General features: G+C 44.4%; 1 protein-coding gene across 3 annotated transcripts in view; it reads left to right on the top strand.

Annotated features, from left to right (window-relative positions):
* DLG3 (discs large MAGUK scaffold protein 3) overlaps positions 1-17,415 on the top strand; it is a 507,232-nt gene that overhangs the window by 370,131 nt on the left and 119,686 nt on the right. For all 3 annotated transcript variants that reach the window (XM_029607251.1, XM_029607249.1, XM_029607250.1), the window contains one exon: positions 5,949-5,990. In XM_029607251.1, coding sequence (XP_029463111.1) covers positions 5,949-5,990 — 42 coding nt within the window. The remainder of the gene's footprint in view (positions 1-5,948; positions 5,991-17,415) is intronic.

Here is a 17,415-nt window from a genome sequence, read left to right as displayed (position 1 = left end):
AGGGATCAAGGGGTGATCCAAGAAACTACAGACCAGCAGGTCTGATGTCTGTGCCAGGCAAAATGGTAGAAACTATAATAAAGAACAAAATTGCTGAATATATAAATAAGCATAGTTTAATGGGACAAAGACAACATGGATTTAACGAAGGGAATTCTTACCTAACAAATTTGCTACATTTTTTTTGAAGGTGTAAAAAAAAAAAAACATGGATGAAGGTGAGATAAAGTATATCTGGATTTCCAGAAAGCATTTAACAAAGTCCCTTACGAGAGACTTCTTAGGAAATCAAATAGTCATGGGATAGGGGGCAGGGTCCTATTGTGGATTGCCACTGGTTAAAAGATAGAAAACAGAGAGCAGGGCTAAATGGTAAATTTTCCCAATGGAAAAAGGTGAATAGTAGAATGCCCCAGGGATATGTTCTGGGACCACTGCTTTTTAATATATTTATAAATGACCTGGAAATGGGAACAGCAAGTGAGGTGATCAGATTTTTCGATGACACAAAATTATTCAAAGTTGTTAAATCGCAAGAGGATTGTGAGAAATTGCAAGAGGACATTGCAAAACTGGGAGACTGGGCATGCAAATGGAAAAAGAAATTTAATTTGGACAAGTGCAAAGTGGTGCACTTAAGGAAGAGTAACCCAAATTATTGCTACATAATGCAAGGCTCCACATTAGGAGGAGTCACTCAGGAAAAGGATCTAGGTGCCATCGTTGATAATACGTTGAAATCTTGTGCTTAGTGTGCAGCAGCAGCCAAGAAAGCGAATAGAATGCTAGGTATTAGGGAAAAAAATGGAGAACAAAACAGACTATCATAATGCCTCTGTATTGCTCCATGGTGCAATCTTATCTTGAGATAAGTGTGCAATACTGATGATCACATCTCAAAAAAGATATAACAGAATTAGAAAAGGTACAGAGAAGGGCAACCATAATGATAAAGGGAATGGAACGATTCCCCTATGAAGAAAGGCTAAAGAGGTTAGGACTCTTCAGCTTGGAGAAGAGACGGCTGATGGGAGATATGATAAAGGTCTGTAAAATAATGAATGGAATGGAACAAGCAAATGTTAAGCAGTGGTTTACTCTTTCGAAAGTACAAAGACCAGGGAACACAAAATGAAGTTACTAGGTAATACATTTAAAACTAATAAGAGAAAATATTTTTTTACTCAACGCATAATTAAGCTCTGGAATTTGTTGCCAAAAGATATGGTGAAAGCTATTAGTGTAGCTGCTTTTAAAAAAGGTCTGAATAAGTTCCTGGAGGAAAAGACTATTTACCATTATTAAGGTAGAGTTTCAGAAATCCGCTGCTTTTCTTGGGATAAGCAGCCTGGAATCTATCTACCTCTTAGGATCCTGCCAGGTACTCATCACCTGACTTTGACCACTGTTGGAAACAGAGTACTGGGCTTGATGGACCTTTGGTCTGACCCAGTATGGTAAGTCTTATATTCTTATATTTACATGGTTTCCACAGTCCAGGCCACTCCTATGGCATGTTTCTATTTGAGGGTCCACTGGACCAAATCCAGTAGACTCAAATTCCAATGAAATCAAGCCATTCAGGGACTACAGAAGAGCATGTGCATGATGGAAGATCTTAGAGTTTTTGACTCTGAGTTTGCCCTTCTAAATTCCTCTTCACCAAATTTGTTCTAACTACAGACACCTGCAACCTCTGCATTTGGTCTCTCTAAATGAAAAGATTGCATATCAACTTTATCGAGGGTCTGGTCAGTACTTCACATCCTGAAGTACTGACCAGTACTTCACATCCTGAAGTACTTTATCGAGGGTCTGGTCAGTGCTTCACATCCTGAAGAAACTCAGACCCCTCCTCCACTATCATGACTTCCGCACCGTCGTCCAAGCCACCCTTTCCTCAAAGCTGGACTACTGTAATGCCCTCTTCCTTGGCCTACCCTCCTCCACCACCAAGCCCTTACAAATGCTCCAGAATGCCATCGCCAGGGTCATCACCAACTCAAGGAAAGCTGATCACATTACCCCAATACTCAAAGAACTCCACTGGCTCCCCATCGCATCCCGAATTCTCTTCAAAATTCTAACCATAGTGCACAAGTCCATCCACTCGCACAATTCCAATTGGTTGGATGAACCCTTTCGTCCTATACGCACTGAACGACCCACTCGCACTGTCAACAAAGGCACCCTCTCCATTCCCCCTTTGAAAAAAGCCCACCTCTCCTCTACTAGGGACCGTGCACTATCCATTGCAGGCCCTAAACAATGGAACACCCTCCCTACCACTCTCAGGCTAGAGCCATGTTACGCCAAGTTCAGAAAAAAACTTAAAACATGGCTCTTCCGACAAGCCTACCCTGATTAAGTACACCGACTTCTGCAAGTATCTTGCCTACGCCTTGTATATTCCTGTAAATAGTCCGTTGCAGTTTTTATTTATTGCTTTAATTCCTCCACCTCCTGCTCTTTGTATACTCCTCCTTGTTCGCCCTCCCTGTTCATTGTAATTTCTACCTTTAAAGTTACATTGTAAACCGGTATGATGTATGCATACTAATACCGGTATATAAAAGTTTTTAAATAAAATAAATACTGAATGTGCTAAAGGCTTTCAGAAAACAGGTACATAACAAAATTGACTTTATACAGAAAGACCATCACTTACAGACAGATAAGCAGAGAGGAACAAACTCCGTTCACCAGTGTTAGGGCATTATGAAGTTGTATAACTGAGTCACATACTTGGCCAGAAAAGAACATCCTGATAAACACTCAGTCATCACCTGGACTTACATGAGTGATCTCTAGAACAGGGTGTGGAAAACCAGATCTTTCTTGAGTGGGGTATGCACGGGACAGATCTGTTTGAGATAATTCGTACTTTCCTATCCACAACTTCCTGCTTGAGGAAATCAGAAAGCATACAAGCAACAGGCACTTTCTTCCTTTGGGGGACAGGTGTGTATGCATATCCTCCCTTACCACTGGTGACTAAGACCTTCATAATACTCAGAAGAGTCAAGGGCAGTTGGATACTGGCCAAAACAGATTTGGTTTGTGCTTCTATAGCTCTAGTCCCTGAATAACTGACCAAGTTGGGATCTTGCTTAGCTCAAATCACTCAGAACATCCAGTTTTTTTCTGTAGGGGTTTTTTTTTTTTTTTTGTTTTTTTTTTATAACTTTCATGGCTTCGATCGGTAGTTCCCAAACTGTGAGTCATGCCCCCAGACAGGATCACAAGAAACAGGTCCCCTCCCACGCCCTCCAGAAATCCACTCTGAAATGCATTTGGGAGGCAATGCAGGGTGTGTGAGCCTGTGTGTATTCAGAGGCCTCAGACCCTCCTGATAGATCCTGCACTGACTGCTGCTATTGTTGCCACCTCTGCTGCTTTCCTACTTTGGATGAGAGGTGGGGGATAGAAAGAAGAGGTCTGATATTTTGTCATTGTCAGAGGTCACATGAATTTTCATATGTTAAAATTAGATCATGCTTGATAAAATTTTAGGAAGTGCTGGCCTGGATGTTGAGACAGATATTAGAAGTCGTTGGTCTGTCTGAAAAGATGTCTGAGGTCCTTTTGGCATCTTGGAAGGAGTTTACCAGAAGATCTTCCAATTTTAAATGGGAGTGGTTTTCAGTCTGGTGTGAGGATAAGACCCTTTTGTCCCATACAACTGCTTGAGTACCTTGTATATCTTTCAGTTTGACCTTAAGATCAGTCCTGTTAGGATTCCTCTCAGTGGATACGATGCTTATCACCAGCATGTAGAAGGAAGCCCCTCTCTGAACAGCTTTTAGTTTTTGGATTCATGTGTGGCTTGCTTCAGTTGAAGTCTCTCATCAAATTTCTTGCAGTGTGTCTCGCAGTGTGAGTCTTAACCAGCTGATGAGGCCTCTGACTTTAGGGGACTCAAGTATCTGATTTGGAAGTTTGCTGTTTTGAAGATGTTATTTCAGCCCACGTAGTCGGTGAGATACAGATCTGTAATGACTTGTTCATGTTATACCAGATATCATCACAGTATGATGGTGCGCCATACAACATTCCAAGTTCATGCCTGTCAGAATTCCACCTTAATCAGTCAGCCGGAATGCCAATATTTTTCAGGCCAAATAAAATGAATAGGAACTTTCTCTTTTTGGACTGCATGCTGAAGCGCATGGAAAGTCCGTTCAGCTCTGGAATAGGGAGCATACACAATGTGATTCCCTTCCAAGGCTTAGGATTAGAGCATGTAGATCCCACCATTCTCCCAGGCCTCAGGACTGGCTGGGACATGAACAATCCACTACCCTCCCACCTCCTTGGGCTCAGGACTAAGGAGGACATAGAAAATTGCTATCTCATCTTTCCGGGCACAGGACTGACTGGGACATGCACAACCCTCTGCCTTCCCACCTATCTGGGCTCTGGAATTGCATGCACCATCTATTGACCTTCCATCTTTCGAGGCTCAGGACTAGTTGGAGCATGTTCAGCCTGCAACATCCCACCTCTGGGGCTCCACCTCTGTGGTTGTACTCTTATAGTTCATATGTCCATTTTCTCCCAAATCTGAGCCTCCATTCTTCAACCCTATCCTTGGGCGATATAGAAGAATGGTTTACTGTTGTCTAGAGAGGAAATGCCATTGTTGTTTTATTTATAACTATAAATATATATATCTAGAGAGAGAGAGTTTGTGTATATATATTCCCAATGATGAATGTATATGTTCGTAAGTTCATTGCAATATTTGGAGTATTGATATGCAATGAACTTATGCACATATACATTCAACATTCATGCAGTCAAATATAACGCGTAACTGTTATTGATATGACTATCCATTTGATATACCACATGTATTTGTTTCTGTTTCTTGCAATACATTATTTCCTGCCCATGTCTGTAATTTTATTATGTAGTGGTCCATTGTTGTGTCAGAACTTATTAATGTTGTAGTATAACTAGGCTATATCTGATTGTTTAGAGTCAAGTGTAGCAGGCATTACTCACTTATTTTAATATGGATAATTTTTGAATAAAATTTTTTAATACCTTCGTATCAGTGTGTTTTTTTCCATTTTGGAAACTTTTTTGTAAATAACATAAGCACTTGATACATTAGATTTATTGCCCAATTTCTGTCATTATTTATATATAATGTCACGATTTCATATATATAATATATGAAATCGTGATAGCCGTGCACACACATCAGTACTGTAGTATTTATTCTTACAATTCTAGAAGAAACCCCAAGCAGTATTGGGAGTAAACTGGAAATGCATTCATATGCTTAATATAATGTCTGGATTTTAGTGCTATCAGGCTGATCCAGGTGCTGCAATGCTCAGGCTGGGGGTACGAGAGCTCTGTATTTCTCCTCATTCTGTACATTTATGAAAATGATTTGTCCATAAATCCTGTATCTCCTGTATTGACCTTGTGTATGTGGAGCCTGTGATGTGGAGCCTGAATCTTTTTTTCTTGTACCTTTCCCATGAGCCACTAGGGCTTTGCATGTTTGAAAATATACTTTGCCTGGCTTGGTCAATTTTCAAAGGGGTAATAGATACCTGGGACTGAAAATTGTACTCCTCTGCCCCAGAAGCTAAATCTAAGAACTGAGTTGCACAAGGCAGATAGATTTACTGCAGGACAAGGGGAGGTCAGGGTAAGGCAAATCCTAGTACATATTTTCCACTGAGACTTTGCCCTTGGGCGAAGCAGGGGTAAAATCCATGGATTCTTTAGTATTTGTGCACTTTTTGAAAGCTAGTTTTGAAAGAAAAACTGCATGGATAATTTCCGCTCATATACAAGCATATATAGATTTTCAGCCTAGCTGGGGTTTTGGAAATTGCCCCCAGAATGCTTTGTATCTGTGTTTTTGTTGTTCGGGAGTTCGTAATTGGTGAGATTTTCTGAATGGTCTTTTTCTTATTGCTTTTCAGAAGGCGTCACATCCAACACTAGTGACAGCGAGAGCAGTTCCAGTAAGTTTTTCTTACTTGTTTTGTCTCTTGTCTTTGCTTGTTAAAATTGTTAATATTCTCTTCTGATCACTGTTAACTTGCCTGAGCATCAGTGCTTCTCCTGAGCTTTAATTCTAGCAAAGTCCATGCTCTGTAGCTCACTAGGGTGCTGAGGAGTGTGGGAGGTGGGATGTTGGAGAAGTGCAGGTGCATGGACCAGCCTTCCCCAGATACTTTTCTGGATTGATAGTCTCCTGTCTGCATTTCCATCCTGCTCAAGCTAGGCTCCCTGATTTGCCATTGTGCAATTTTTATCTCTAAACAGTAGTCATGTGTAGGATCAGTCCAGAGAAGTGGGTTGTGTATCCCTACCAGCAGGTGGAGCCAGAGAACAATTAGAACTTTAGGCACTGCTACATAACGAAAGTGCCACCTGCAGTCCCTCAGTATTTCTCTGACTCCAGCAGCTGGAAGAGGCACCTGCAGTCTTAGTTAATTTTTCAGTTTAGTTAGTTAGATTTTTTTCTCCAGGTTTTTTCTTCAGGATTGCTCCCTGAGGTGTTAGGCACCTTCGTGGGCCATCCCTCAGTCGAAGCTGGACGTCCAGGGGTTTGGTTACCTCCGTCTGGGTTTCATCCATCACCATTCGGAGTGTGAAGACCAGGGGATCCTGGTTACTCACCTCCGTGGCTGCTCCCCCAAAGCTGCTGCTTTGACTACCTGACTCAGTAAAGTTTAAAAACAAAAAAAAAACTGAGTGAGACTTCCTCTGTGGTTTCGAGCTGAGGTAAGGAGTCAGGTCGGGACAGCCAGCCTTGCAGGCACTCCGGGGTGTTTGGCAGCCCTCCGGACCCCTTTCCCTCTACTCCTGGGGCTCCGGGTTGCTCTGAAGGGATGGGGTAAGTGTTTTCTTCGCCGGCCAGTTTTTGGTGCAGCTCACCTCACTCGGCATTTTTTTCTCCCACCTCAGTTTTGGCGCGCATTTTTTTCTTCAGCGCTGGTGGGGGAAGTTATCGCGGCCTTGCTCCTTCCCGATATTGGACCGCCGGCAGTGTGCCATTTTTTTCTATTTTTTTCATTCCTCCTCTCAGCTCCTGGGCCGCGTGGCTGCACAGTTTTTTTCAAGGGGCCCTCGCTTTCTCTCCGCGCTCTCTCAGGCGTGTGGGCGCGAAGGCAGAATTTAGTTTAGTTTTTTCCCTCACTTATCCTTCCTAGGGATGGAGAGTTCATCGGGCCCTGAGCCCTTTCCCCGGGACAGGGGGTCTTCATGCCGAGGCTCAAGGGAGGAGGGATCCCCTCCAGTCTTAGCCCTTGTGGTGGAGGACAGCGCTGGGGGACTGGGTGAACCGGCTCCTCAGGATCCCATTCCGGCAGATGGAGATCCGGAGGGGTTTTTGCCAGAGTTTGTCTTGTTAATGCACCAAGCTTTCCTGGCCAGAAAGCAGGCGGGCTTCAGGAGGCAAATTCAGTTAGTGGGTCTTTCCAAGCCGCTGCTCAAGAAGGGTCGACTCGAGGAACAACAGGCCCATGGGGGAAGTGATGGTCCCCAGGGGCCGCAGACCCCATCCCCACCCTCCGGAGATCCGGGTTCGGCTCAGGTTCTGGATTTGGTTCCTGATCTTGGGGACCCTGATCAAGATGCTGCAGATGATGATGATGATTTGCAACCCACAGACGGGGATGATCCCAGCGTGGTCCGCCTTTTTAAGCGGGAGGAACTTCGACCCCTTATTCCCCAGGTGTTGGAAGTTCTGGGGCTTAAGATCTCTCAGGAAGAATCAGACAGTGATCGGGTTAATCCGGTTCTTGACGGAATATGGGGGCCCACTTCGTCCTTTTCACTGCCTAAAAAGGTTCGCAAGCTGGTGACCCGTGAGTGGGACGCACCTGATGCGGGGTTCAAGGTGGGCAGAGCTATGGCCAAGCTCTATCCTCTTTCAACAGATGTCTTGAATCTTCTGAAAATTCCGAAGGTGGATGCAGCGGTTTCGGCCGTGACAAAGAAGACCACTATTCCGGTAGCGGGTGCTGCTGCTTTAAAAGATATGCAGGACCGTAAGCTGGAGATCCAGTTGAAGCGAGTCTTTGAAGTGGCTGCATTGAGTCTTCGGGCCACGATCTGCGCCAGCCTCATGCAGAGGGCATGTTTGTGCTGGGTTCAGGCCTCTAACGCCACTACCGGAGCTAGCAGCTACTCGGAGAATCTAAGGGACATAAGTTGCCAGAAGATGAAAGGCCCACCAGAAAAGTGTTTCCTTCACTGCCGCGTTTTTGGGATTCACGCCGATTTCGTTCCGGCAGGTATTCCTCGCCTTCCACGTCTAAGCAGACCTCAGGACGGCAACAGTCCTTTCGAGGGGGTCGTCCCCCCGGCTGGGATTCTGGACACCTCGGGACAGGAGGTAGTAAACCCTCCCAATGAAGCAACGAGTCCCCATTCCATCGTCTAAGCTGTCGGGGGCAGATTGTCCAGCTTTTACACGGAATGGGCAAGGATCACCTCAGACCGTTGGGTCCTGGAGGTGATCAAAGAAGGCTACGCTCACATCCCATGCAGGAGGTATTCGTGGAGTCCCGCGTGACTTTGCGCAGCAAGCAGGAAGCAGTACGGGAGACTCTGCAATGCCTGATCCAGCTACAGGCTATTGTCCCGGTTCCAGAGGCAGAAGAGGGTCAGGGACATTACTCAGTTTACTTTGTGGTTCCCAAAAAGGAGGGCATGTTTCGTCCCATCCTAGACCTACAGAAGGTGAACCGTTGTCTCCGAATCTCTCGTTTTCACATGGAAACCCTGTGGACGGTACTGGCTGCCGTTCAGACGGGGGAGTTCCTTGCGTCCCTGAATCTTATGGAGGCTTATCTGCATATTCCGATACGGCTATGTCACCAGCGGTTTCTATGCTTCAAGGTCTTGGGACAGCACTTCCAGTTTCAGACCCTTCCATTTGGTCTGGTGACGGCTCCTTGAACATTCACCAAAGTCATGGTGGTGGTAGCATCCTTCTTTCGCAAGCAGGGGATCCTGGTCCATCCATACCTGGATGACTGGGTGATTCGCACCAAGATCAGGGAGGATTGTGAAAGATTGGTTCGCATGGTGATGTTCACCTTGAGATCGCTCGGATGGGTCATCAATCTTCAGAAGAGTCACCTGGAACCCACCCAAGAGCTGACCTATTTGGGAGCCCGTTTCAATACCTTGCAAGGCAGAGTCTTTCTGGCGTCGGACTGGGTAGCCAGGTTGTTGAGCCAGATACAGGCGCTTCTTCTCAAACACCCACTGTATGGCATCATCTGCAAGTGCTGGGATCCATGGTGTCCACCTTAGACTTTGTTCCATGGGCGTTCGCCCACTTACGTCCACTACGTCTTCGGGTCCAGGTAGCGGCCTTGGGAGCCTTGTGGGGAAAGTTTGCCGGTGGTTCGCTTGAAGCACACCCTGACATTGTTCTATTTCTTAAGGGGGTCAAACAATTACGACCTCCCATCCGTGCAGTGTGTCCAGATTGGAGTTTAAATCTTGTATTGCGTGTGCTCTGTGGCGCTCCTTTCGAACCTGTTCGCACCGCTTCCCTGAAAGATCTATCCTTGAAGATGGTGTTCTTGGTGGCCATTTGCTCGGCGCGTCGGATTTCTGAATTGCAGGCCCTGTTATGCCGTGACCCTTTTTTGCGGATTCACGACGATAGGGTGACGTTGCGCACGGTTCCTTCCTTTGTTCCTAAGGTGGTTTCGGCCTTTCATGTTAATCAGACAGTGGAGCTTCCAGGGTTCCTGCAGGGCTCCAGGGGGGTCGCCTCAGGACAAGGATCTTCTTCTTTTGGATGTGCGTCGGGTCTTATTGCGTTATCTAAAGGTTACCAATGACTTCAGACGCTCCGATCATTTGTTCATTCTTTTCGGGGGTGCAAAGAAAGGGGACAAGGTGTCTAAAGTGACCATTTCTTGATGGATTAAAGAGACTATTACTTCAGCATACTTGGTCCGCAGCCGCCAAGTGCCTTTGGGTCTCCGAGCTCATTCCACCAGGGCTCAGGCTACTTCCTGGGCGGAGGGTCAGTTGCTATCACCTCAGGAGATCTGCCGGGCGGCGGTGTGGTCCTCTTTGCACACATTTACTAAGCATTATCGCTTGGACGTTAAGGCCTCTGATGAGGCGTCCTTCGGCGCAAGTGTTCTACGTGCAGGTCTTTCGGGTTCCTGCCCAGTGTAGGGTGGCTTGGGTATATCCCACTTCTCTGGACTGAACCTTGTACGTATAGGGAAAAGAAAATTGGTTCTTACCTGCTAATTTTCATTCCTATAGTACCAAGGATCAGTCCAGAGGCCCACCCCTTACTTCAGTTACCGAAAGACTGTGTTGGCTACAATTTGCCTAGTTTATTCATAGAGCTCCTTTTTTGCAGAATACGATTGTTGGAGCAGTTTTTTTCTAACTGTTTATTTACTCATGTTTCCTTGGGGCGAAGTGGGGGACAGTGGTTTTTGGTCGCCCCTTCGCCCGTTAGTATTGGTTGTTTGGCTTGGGTACAGGTCAATACTGAGGGACTGCAGGTGGCACTCTCGTTATTTATTTATTTATTTATTTATTTCCGATTTTTATATACCGGCATTCGAGACAGCAGTCACATCATGCTGGTTCACATAGAACAGGGGTGCATAGTAAACATAACTATAACAATGGTGCTGAAAAGGCAGTTACATATAACAGGGTGATAAGAACTTGGCTGAGAAGGAAGAGAAAGGACAGGTTATTAATTCACACAGGTAAACGATAGAGGATATGGTTAAACAAGGTGTAGTTGGAGATTAGTTGACCATGTTGGCGTCCGGGAAAGCTTGAAAGAATATCCAGGTCTTTAGTCTTTTTTTGAAGGTTGAGATGCATGGTTCTGTTCTGAGATTTGAGGGGATGGAGTTCCATAACGGTGGAATGGCTGTAGAGAAAGCCCGGTCTCTTAGAGTGCAGTGTCTAGTAGTAGAGTGCAGTGTCTTAGAGTGCAGAGTCTAGTTATGTAGCAGTGCCCAAAGTTCTAATTGTTCTCTGACTCCACCTGATGGTAGGGATACACAACCCACTTCTCTGGACTGATCCGTGGTACTATAGAAACGAAAATTAGCAGGTAAGAACCAATTTTCTTATACTGGATGAGAACCTGTTGCACATGTAGTGGGCAATTTTAAGTAGCCTGTGTAGTTGCACAGTACATAGGTACTTTGACTGTGTGTACTTATATAAAATATGTATGAGCTAAAAGTGCCTATATACTTTGCACCTGCAATTTGTGTGCATGGCAGAGTGGGAAGAACAACATACTTTTGAAAATGCCATCTACAAAACCCTGAAGAAATCCCCCCCCCCACACACACACCTTGTAATGTGGCTAAAAATGTGTGCGTTCTAAGCTCTTTTTTTTTTTTTTAGCAATTCCTGATTGTGGCAGTTTTCAGACAGACCAAATTACAAGGGTACATATTTTTGGAAAATGCTCTTATGGCGACCAGGGTCCCAGTTGTTTCAACTTCATTGGATTACGCTGTCATCACATATGGTGTTTTCATGTTCATTCTGAACACTTCTATGATTCCTGCCTCACTTAGATCCCATATCCCTATGCAGTGTATGGAAGATGTATGATGCATTCCTGCCTCACTCGAGTGCTGTGTCTCCGGAAGTTGCCTGCCACTCCTGCCTCACTCTCGTCTCATATCCCTGGAAGATGTATATCTGCTCTTGTTTCACTTGGGTCCTTTGACCCTGGGCAGTATATGGATGTTGCATGATGTGTTCCCACCTCACTCTGGTCCTGTGACTGCGCAGTGTATGGAGGTGTATAACATGTCCTTGCATGTCTCTGGGCAGTATATGAAAGGTGTATAACATGCTCTTGTTTGTCTCTGGGAAGAGTTTGGAAGGTGCATAGCATGCTCTTTCCTGTCTCTGGGCATTGTATGGGAGGCAGGAGCGGCTCTGTCATTAGGCAAGGTGAGGCATCTGCCTCAGGTGGAAAAAACATGTCTCCCAAAAACACCTGTGTGGAAGTTGCCTCTCCTTTTACCCAGAATAGACAGACAGAACCCACCAGTGGCTTGGAGGGATCCAAAAAATATGGCAGTGGTGCAGATTTAATGATGTACCCACGGGGATCCCAGGCCCCACAGGTAGGAAAAAGGTGCTGGCAAGGATCTATGACATGAACGCAAGAATCCCAGCCCCTCAGAGCAGGGAAAAGACAGCATCAGCAGCAGCGGCACAGATTTATGAAGTGCATGCAGGGATCCCAACCCCTGCAATCAGGAAGAAGACAGTGGTGTGGATTTGATGTTACCTGCGGGGGTCCCAGACCCCATGGACAGAAAGACACAACCCTAGCCAGCGTTGGCCTATGACGTGACTGCCTGGTTCCCACACCCCACTGGCAGGAAATAAATTAAGAGACCCGGTGGATGGGGTTTTAGGGAAGGGTGAATGAGAGAGAATAGCATGGGGGTGGGGGGAGGATAAGAGGTAATGGCATGGGAGGGTGTAAGTGTGTGAGAGGGGAAAGAATATAAATAGGGTGAGGGAGAAGGGAGGAAAGGAGCTAAGAGTGTGTGAGAGGGGAGGGAAGGAAAGCAAAGGGAGTGACGGGATGAAAGGGAAGAGAAGGGGCTGACCACAAAGGAAGGGAAAGGGAGGGAGCGAAAGGGAGCATGTGAGTGAGCATGTATGTGAGCATATGTGTGTTGGAGAGAGTGTGAGAGTAAGCATGTGTGTATGTGAGCACGTGTTTGAGAAAATGTGAGCATGTGAGCGCATATGGAAGTGCGAGCAAACTTATATGTGTGAGAACATGTGAAAGTTCATGTGCGTGTGTGTGTGTGAAAATGAGTATTTGTGTGTTAGAACATTTTTGTATCTGAGAGAGAGTGGACGAAGTCTGTGTGTAGTCCTGCCTTCCCCCACTAATCCTGGACAATTTCATGGTGCCTGAAAATAAAAAAAATTCTCAGGTTTAGAAAGCAGATTTTTTTGTATCCTTATTAGTATTAACTATTATTGGATATTGTTAGCTGTATCTACTGTTTTGACACATTTTATTGGTTTTTGGAAACATTTTTATATGAATTTAATTTTAGAATGTTGTCCTATTCGCCAGTTGTCTGGAAATTTTTTTTATTAGTATGATTTTAGTATTATGACTGTTTTATATTTCCTGATTTTATTGTTTATGAAGAATGGTGATTGTTTTTCTATTATTGCACTTCCTACAGAGTCTAGTTTTTTGGTTTTTTTTTAAACTCTAGCCGCCGTGACTATATTGTCATCCTGTCTACCTCCCTCCTAATCCCATCCCCCAATGCCCCCATCACCTTTAAATAACTCACTGCCATCCATTATATACATTTTTTAATACAATGCAATAAAAACAAACACAGATATTGGATAAACAGGGTGCAGCTTTATTGAACTATGTGTATTAGGCAGTATGTAGTACTAACTGGTGCTTGTAATATACAAAGAAAAAACAGTCCAAAGGGAGTGGGGGAAAAAAGTACCTACGGAATTACACAAAATCTAATTACAATGTGGTCATTTACTACAATACTTTATTCAAATCTAATCACATGTACAAAAATGAATAAATATAAACCACTTAATCCCAATACAAAATTGTTCTAACATTCCTTTCTAGAGCATTAGAAACAATGTCACACATAACTATTGGATATGTGTTTTATAGTTAAACAATTGTAAATCTAACAACATGGGATAGCTGATCTAAAAAGCTGCTAATCAATGACTACCACAAATTGATGAAGCAAATATACAGAAGTTTTAACACGGCGTTTATACAAATGAATTTAAATTTATAACATCACACATGATTATAGTATACTAACAGAGAATCACATATAGATATGATGAGCTGACAAAAACAGCTCTGGAAAATAGCGTTCCTTTAGGTATGGTGTTATATGGGATATTATATCCTTATATGGGGATTAATTCCAGGAATGTGATGTTCCTCATCAAGCCAACTTCGACCTACTCTGCTGGCCAAGGCTCAGCGCACCATGTCCCTTGACAGAATACCCTGAAGGCCCAGGCCTCTGAGGCATCAGACTGTATATCCAGATCTCTGTTCGAGTGTAGAGTCCCTGCCATATGGACCCACCATTAAATTCATTCAGGAATGATGCCCATATGGAGATGTCCACACACATAGCCTTCGACACCCTCACAAACTGATGTGGTTTAGTGATGCTGACTCGCCCGATGGAAATTACTCCACTGGCAAAGTTCAGTGTCCCCAAGATGGCTTGGATCGATCGCGGTGTGAGTTTCTTTGCTGTCAGTGCCTGTCGCAATATTACATGCAGTTTCACCACTTTGTCATCTGGAAGCCTAGAAACCATGTTGATCGAATCCAATTCTATGCCAAGAAAACAAATGACTGCAAAAGGACCTTTGGTTTTCTTGTGGACCAGGGGCACACCAAAGTCGTCAGCAACGGATTAGAATTCCTATAATATGCGTGCACATGTGTTAGATTCCTTCGGCCAGGTGACTTAAAAAAAAAAAATCGTCATGGAAATGTATAATGTTGCTTGATCCTGCCTGCTGTGATGTCACCTAAGAAGAAAAGAGCTGAAGAGCTTGAAGTAGGCACATGAAACTGAACATCCCATTGGCGTGCATTTATCAAAGTAGTATTAGTCTCTGAACCAAATGCCCAGCAACGTGAAGCTACTTGGATGAACAGGCTGCAACCTGAACGCTGACTCTATATTGGCTATTAAAGCACCTGTACTGCACCTCCTGAGCAATGTGATAGCCAGGTCAAATGAAGTGTATTGCATTGAGCACTCTTCGGGGGGAAGTTGTTTGTTCTCCGACAAGCCTGGAGGGTAGGAGAGGTTCTGGAAAGAAGGAACTTTCTGGTCTCCACCTTAGGGAACACTGCCAGAGGTGATAGGTACATTTTTTTGCAAAGGCTAATGTGAAAATGGGCCTGCCATATGTCCCAGTGCAAAATCCATGTCCAATTTCGCTTGTACGATGGCAGCGTGTTGCACCGCAGCTGGAGCATTGGAGGTAGTTAATCCCCTCCAGGTGACCCTGGAATGGAATGGGGAATCCATAACTGAAACCTTGTACAATCTGTTTTGCCTCTCTGCGCTTGGGGTATTGATCGAGCCAAGAGATCATAGCCAAAAAGTCAGTGGGTGATGGTGCTTTGCCAAATTGTTGGTACCTATCTCCCTTTTCCATTATTCCCTCCCATTGATTTCTTGGAGCATTTCTTGACTGGGTGAGGAGCGGCGCAAGATGAACAAACATGCTTGAACTTGCAGTCCTGGAAGATGCCTGTCGATCTGTTGTAACACCAACATATGTAATCTTGTGCCTGTGTTGCCCCTGTGGCCTGCGTGGCTGATGCTGACTTCCTCGATGCCCTTATGTGTGCTCCTGCATCGCTTGCCTTGCATGTCATCTGCTTCACCCATCAGCTGACATCCTGCATTCCCCAGGACATGAAACGATTTTCTTCCATCTTGTCCTGGAATTTCTTGTCATAATTCAGCCTCGCCCAGCTTTCGTGTTCCTTATACTCTTCGAGGATGTTGTCTGCGTAGCTTAGCATGGGGCTATGTTGGGAGAGGTCATCGTGCCCCATCATACTTATCATATGCAGGAGGGCACTGGTCCAGTTGATGGTGTTCCTGGGGACTCTTCTGTCAGCACCTCCTTTGTCTTCCTCCTTTTGTCCCTCTGACACCTTTCCTCCATGATACGAAATACATTGATGTAAGATCGCTTTTGAATCTTCCTGTGAAGGGATCTGGGTAAGCTCTTCCACAATTCGGATAGAGTGGTGAGTGCTGGAGGCCCTCTGGATGCATAGCCTGCTCCTGCTGCCAGGAGCTGAGGGCTATTAACGTCCATGAAGTCCAGGTCAGATATCTCTGAGGAGCTACCACTTGATTAGAGTTGGATCTACGCTTGCGTTTAGCCTTATGTCTTTTGTCGCTTGTTGTTTTCCCACCTTCCACACCTTCCCTCCGTTTGCATTTTGAACGGAAAACATCCTTAATGATGAACTATACGAATGACCACATTGCTTCTTGTTGCAGCATTACTTATTGAATAATGGTTTAATTCCTGGTTACTGTCTGCACAATCCTGGATTCCACTTTGTCATCATATAAGTTAGATGACCCAAAAAGAGAGTTCACTTAACAGTCTAGGACTTTTGATTAGGATTTATTCCGCTTCTTGACAGCTTATATATGGTACCGCATTTGTTTTTTTGTTGGGTATACTTTTTAAATGTTCAGGATTGTTCTGTATCTCTTTAATTTTTGTCTGTTTTTTCCACTTTTTTTTTTGTCTGTGTTTGTCTTTTGTCCTTGGGTTTTTGTTTTAAGTGTTTTATGTATGACATCTTTGTGTATGGGCTGAGCAAGGTTTTGTTTACATTTTAGCGACATGGAATTGAGCAGATTACATTATTTGTATTTTTGTATTATACCACACTTATTTTGTATTGAAAATTTGTAATAAAAATCTGTAGTTAAATGGATAAATGTAATTTTTGAGACAATGCTTCTTTAGTGAGATTTTTGTATTTTTGCTGTTCTAGGTGAGAATAGTTTAGTCGTTCGTCTAGATAGAACAGTGATAGCAGTCCTTTTCGTACATAATAGTGTAAATGATATTTTTATATCTGGAGACTGTACATTGAATGTCCTTTTTCATATAAAATCTGTTAATACATAATTTTGAATTGTTTGTGGTGAGAGCTGGAGGTGCAAAGGTTATAGGGTTCACTAGGTGCTTAATACCATTGCACTAGCTCTGAGAGAATGCACCACACACAACCTCAACATTCACGCATCTCCCACTTCCCAAGGATGCAAATGCTGGGGAAGGGTGGGAAGCAGATTGTAGGGTTCTGAGGAGTGTGGCAGGATTGCCAGCTTCTTTGAAAAATCACTGACACTCTTAGCTGCCACATCTCTGGGAACTCTTGATAACCTTCTTCCTCACTTCCCTAGCATTTCAAATCATCGAAAGGTCCAGACTCCAAGGGGGACATCACCGCCTTTCCATCTCAGTGATTTGAACAGTGCTGTGCCTTGGGGGAAGGATGAACACCATCTCTTCCCTCACCTCAGGCAGCAGATTGCCTTGAGCCACCCCTGATAGGAGGGGTATAACCCACTCTTGCCTGTCTCTGGGCAGTGCATGGAAGGTGTCTTTTTGTCTGTTTATACAGTGCTAGATATGTCGTGTAGCGCCATAGAAGTAAACTAGTAGTTAAGTAGAAGTAGTAGTGTATGACATGCTCTTGCCTCACCTTGGTCCCGTGTCTCTGGGCAGTGTATGAAAGATTTATTTCACACTCTGGCCCAGACACATGGGATTCTGCTGGACATAAGGCTGCACAATTAAGAATGT

This window comes from Rhinatrema bivittatum, chromosome 6, assembly GCF_901001135.1.
Source record: "Rhinatrema bivittatum chromosome 6, aRhiBiv1.1, whole genome shotgun sequence".
In the NCBI taxonomy this organism is placed as follows: domain Eukaryota; kingdom Metazoa; phylum Chordata; class Amphibia; order Gymnophiona; family Rhinatrematidae; genus Rhinatrema; species Rhinatrema bivittatum.
This window is presented reverse-complemented; position numbering and strand designations above follow the sequence as displayed.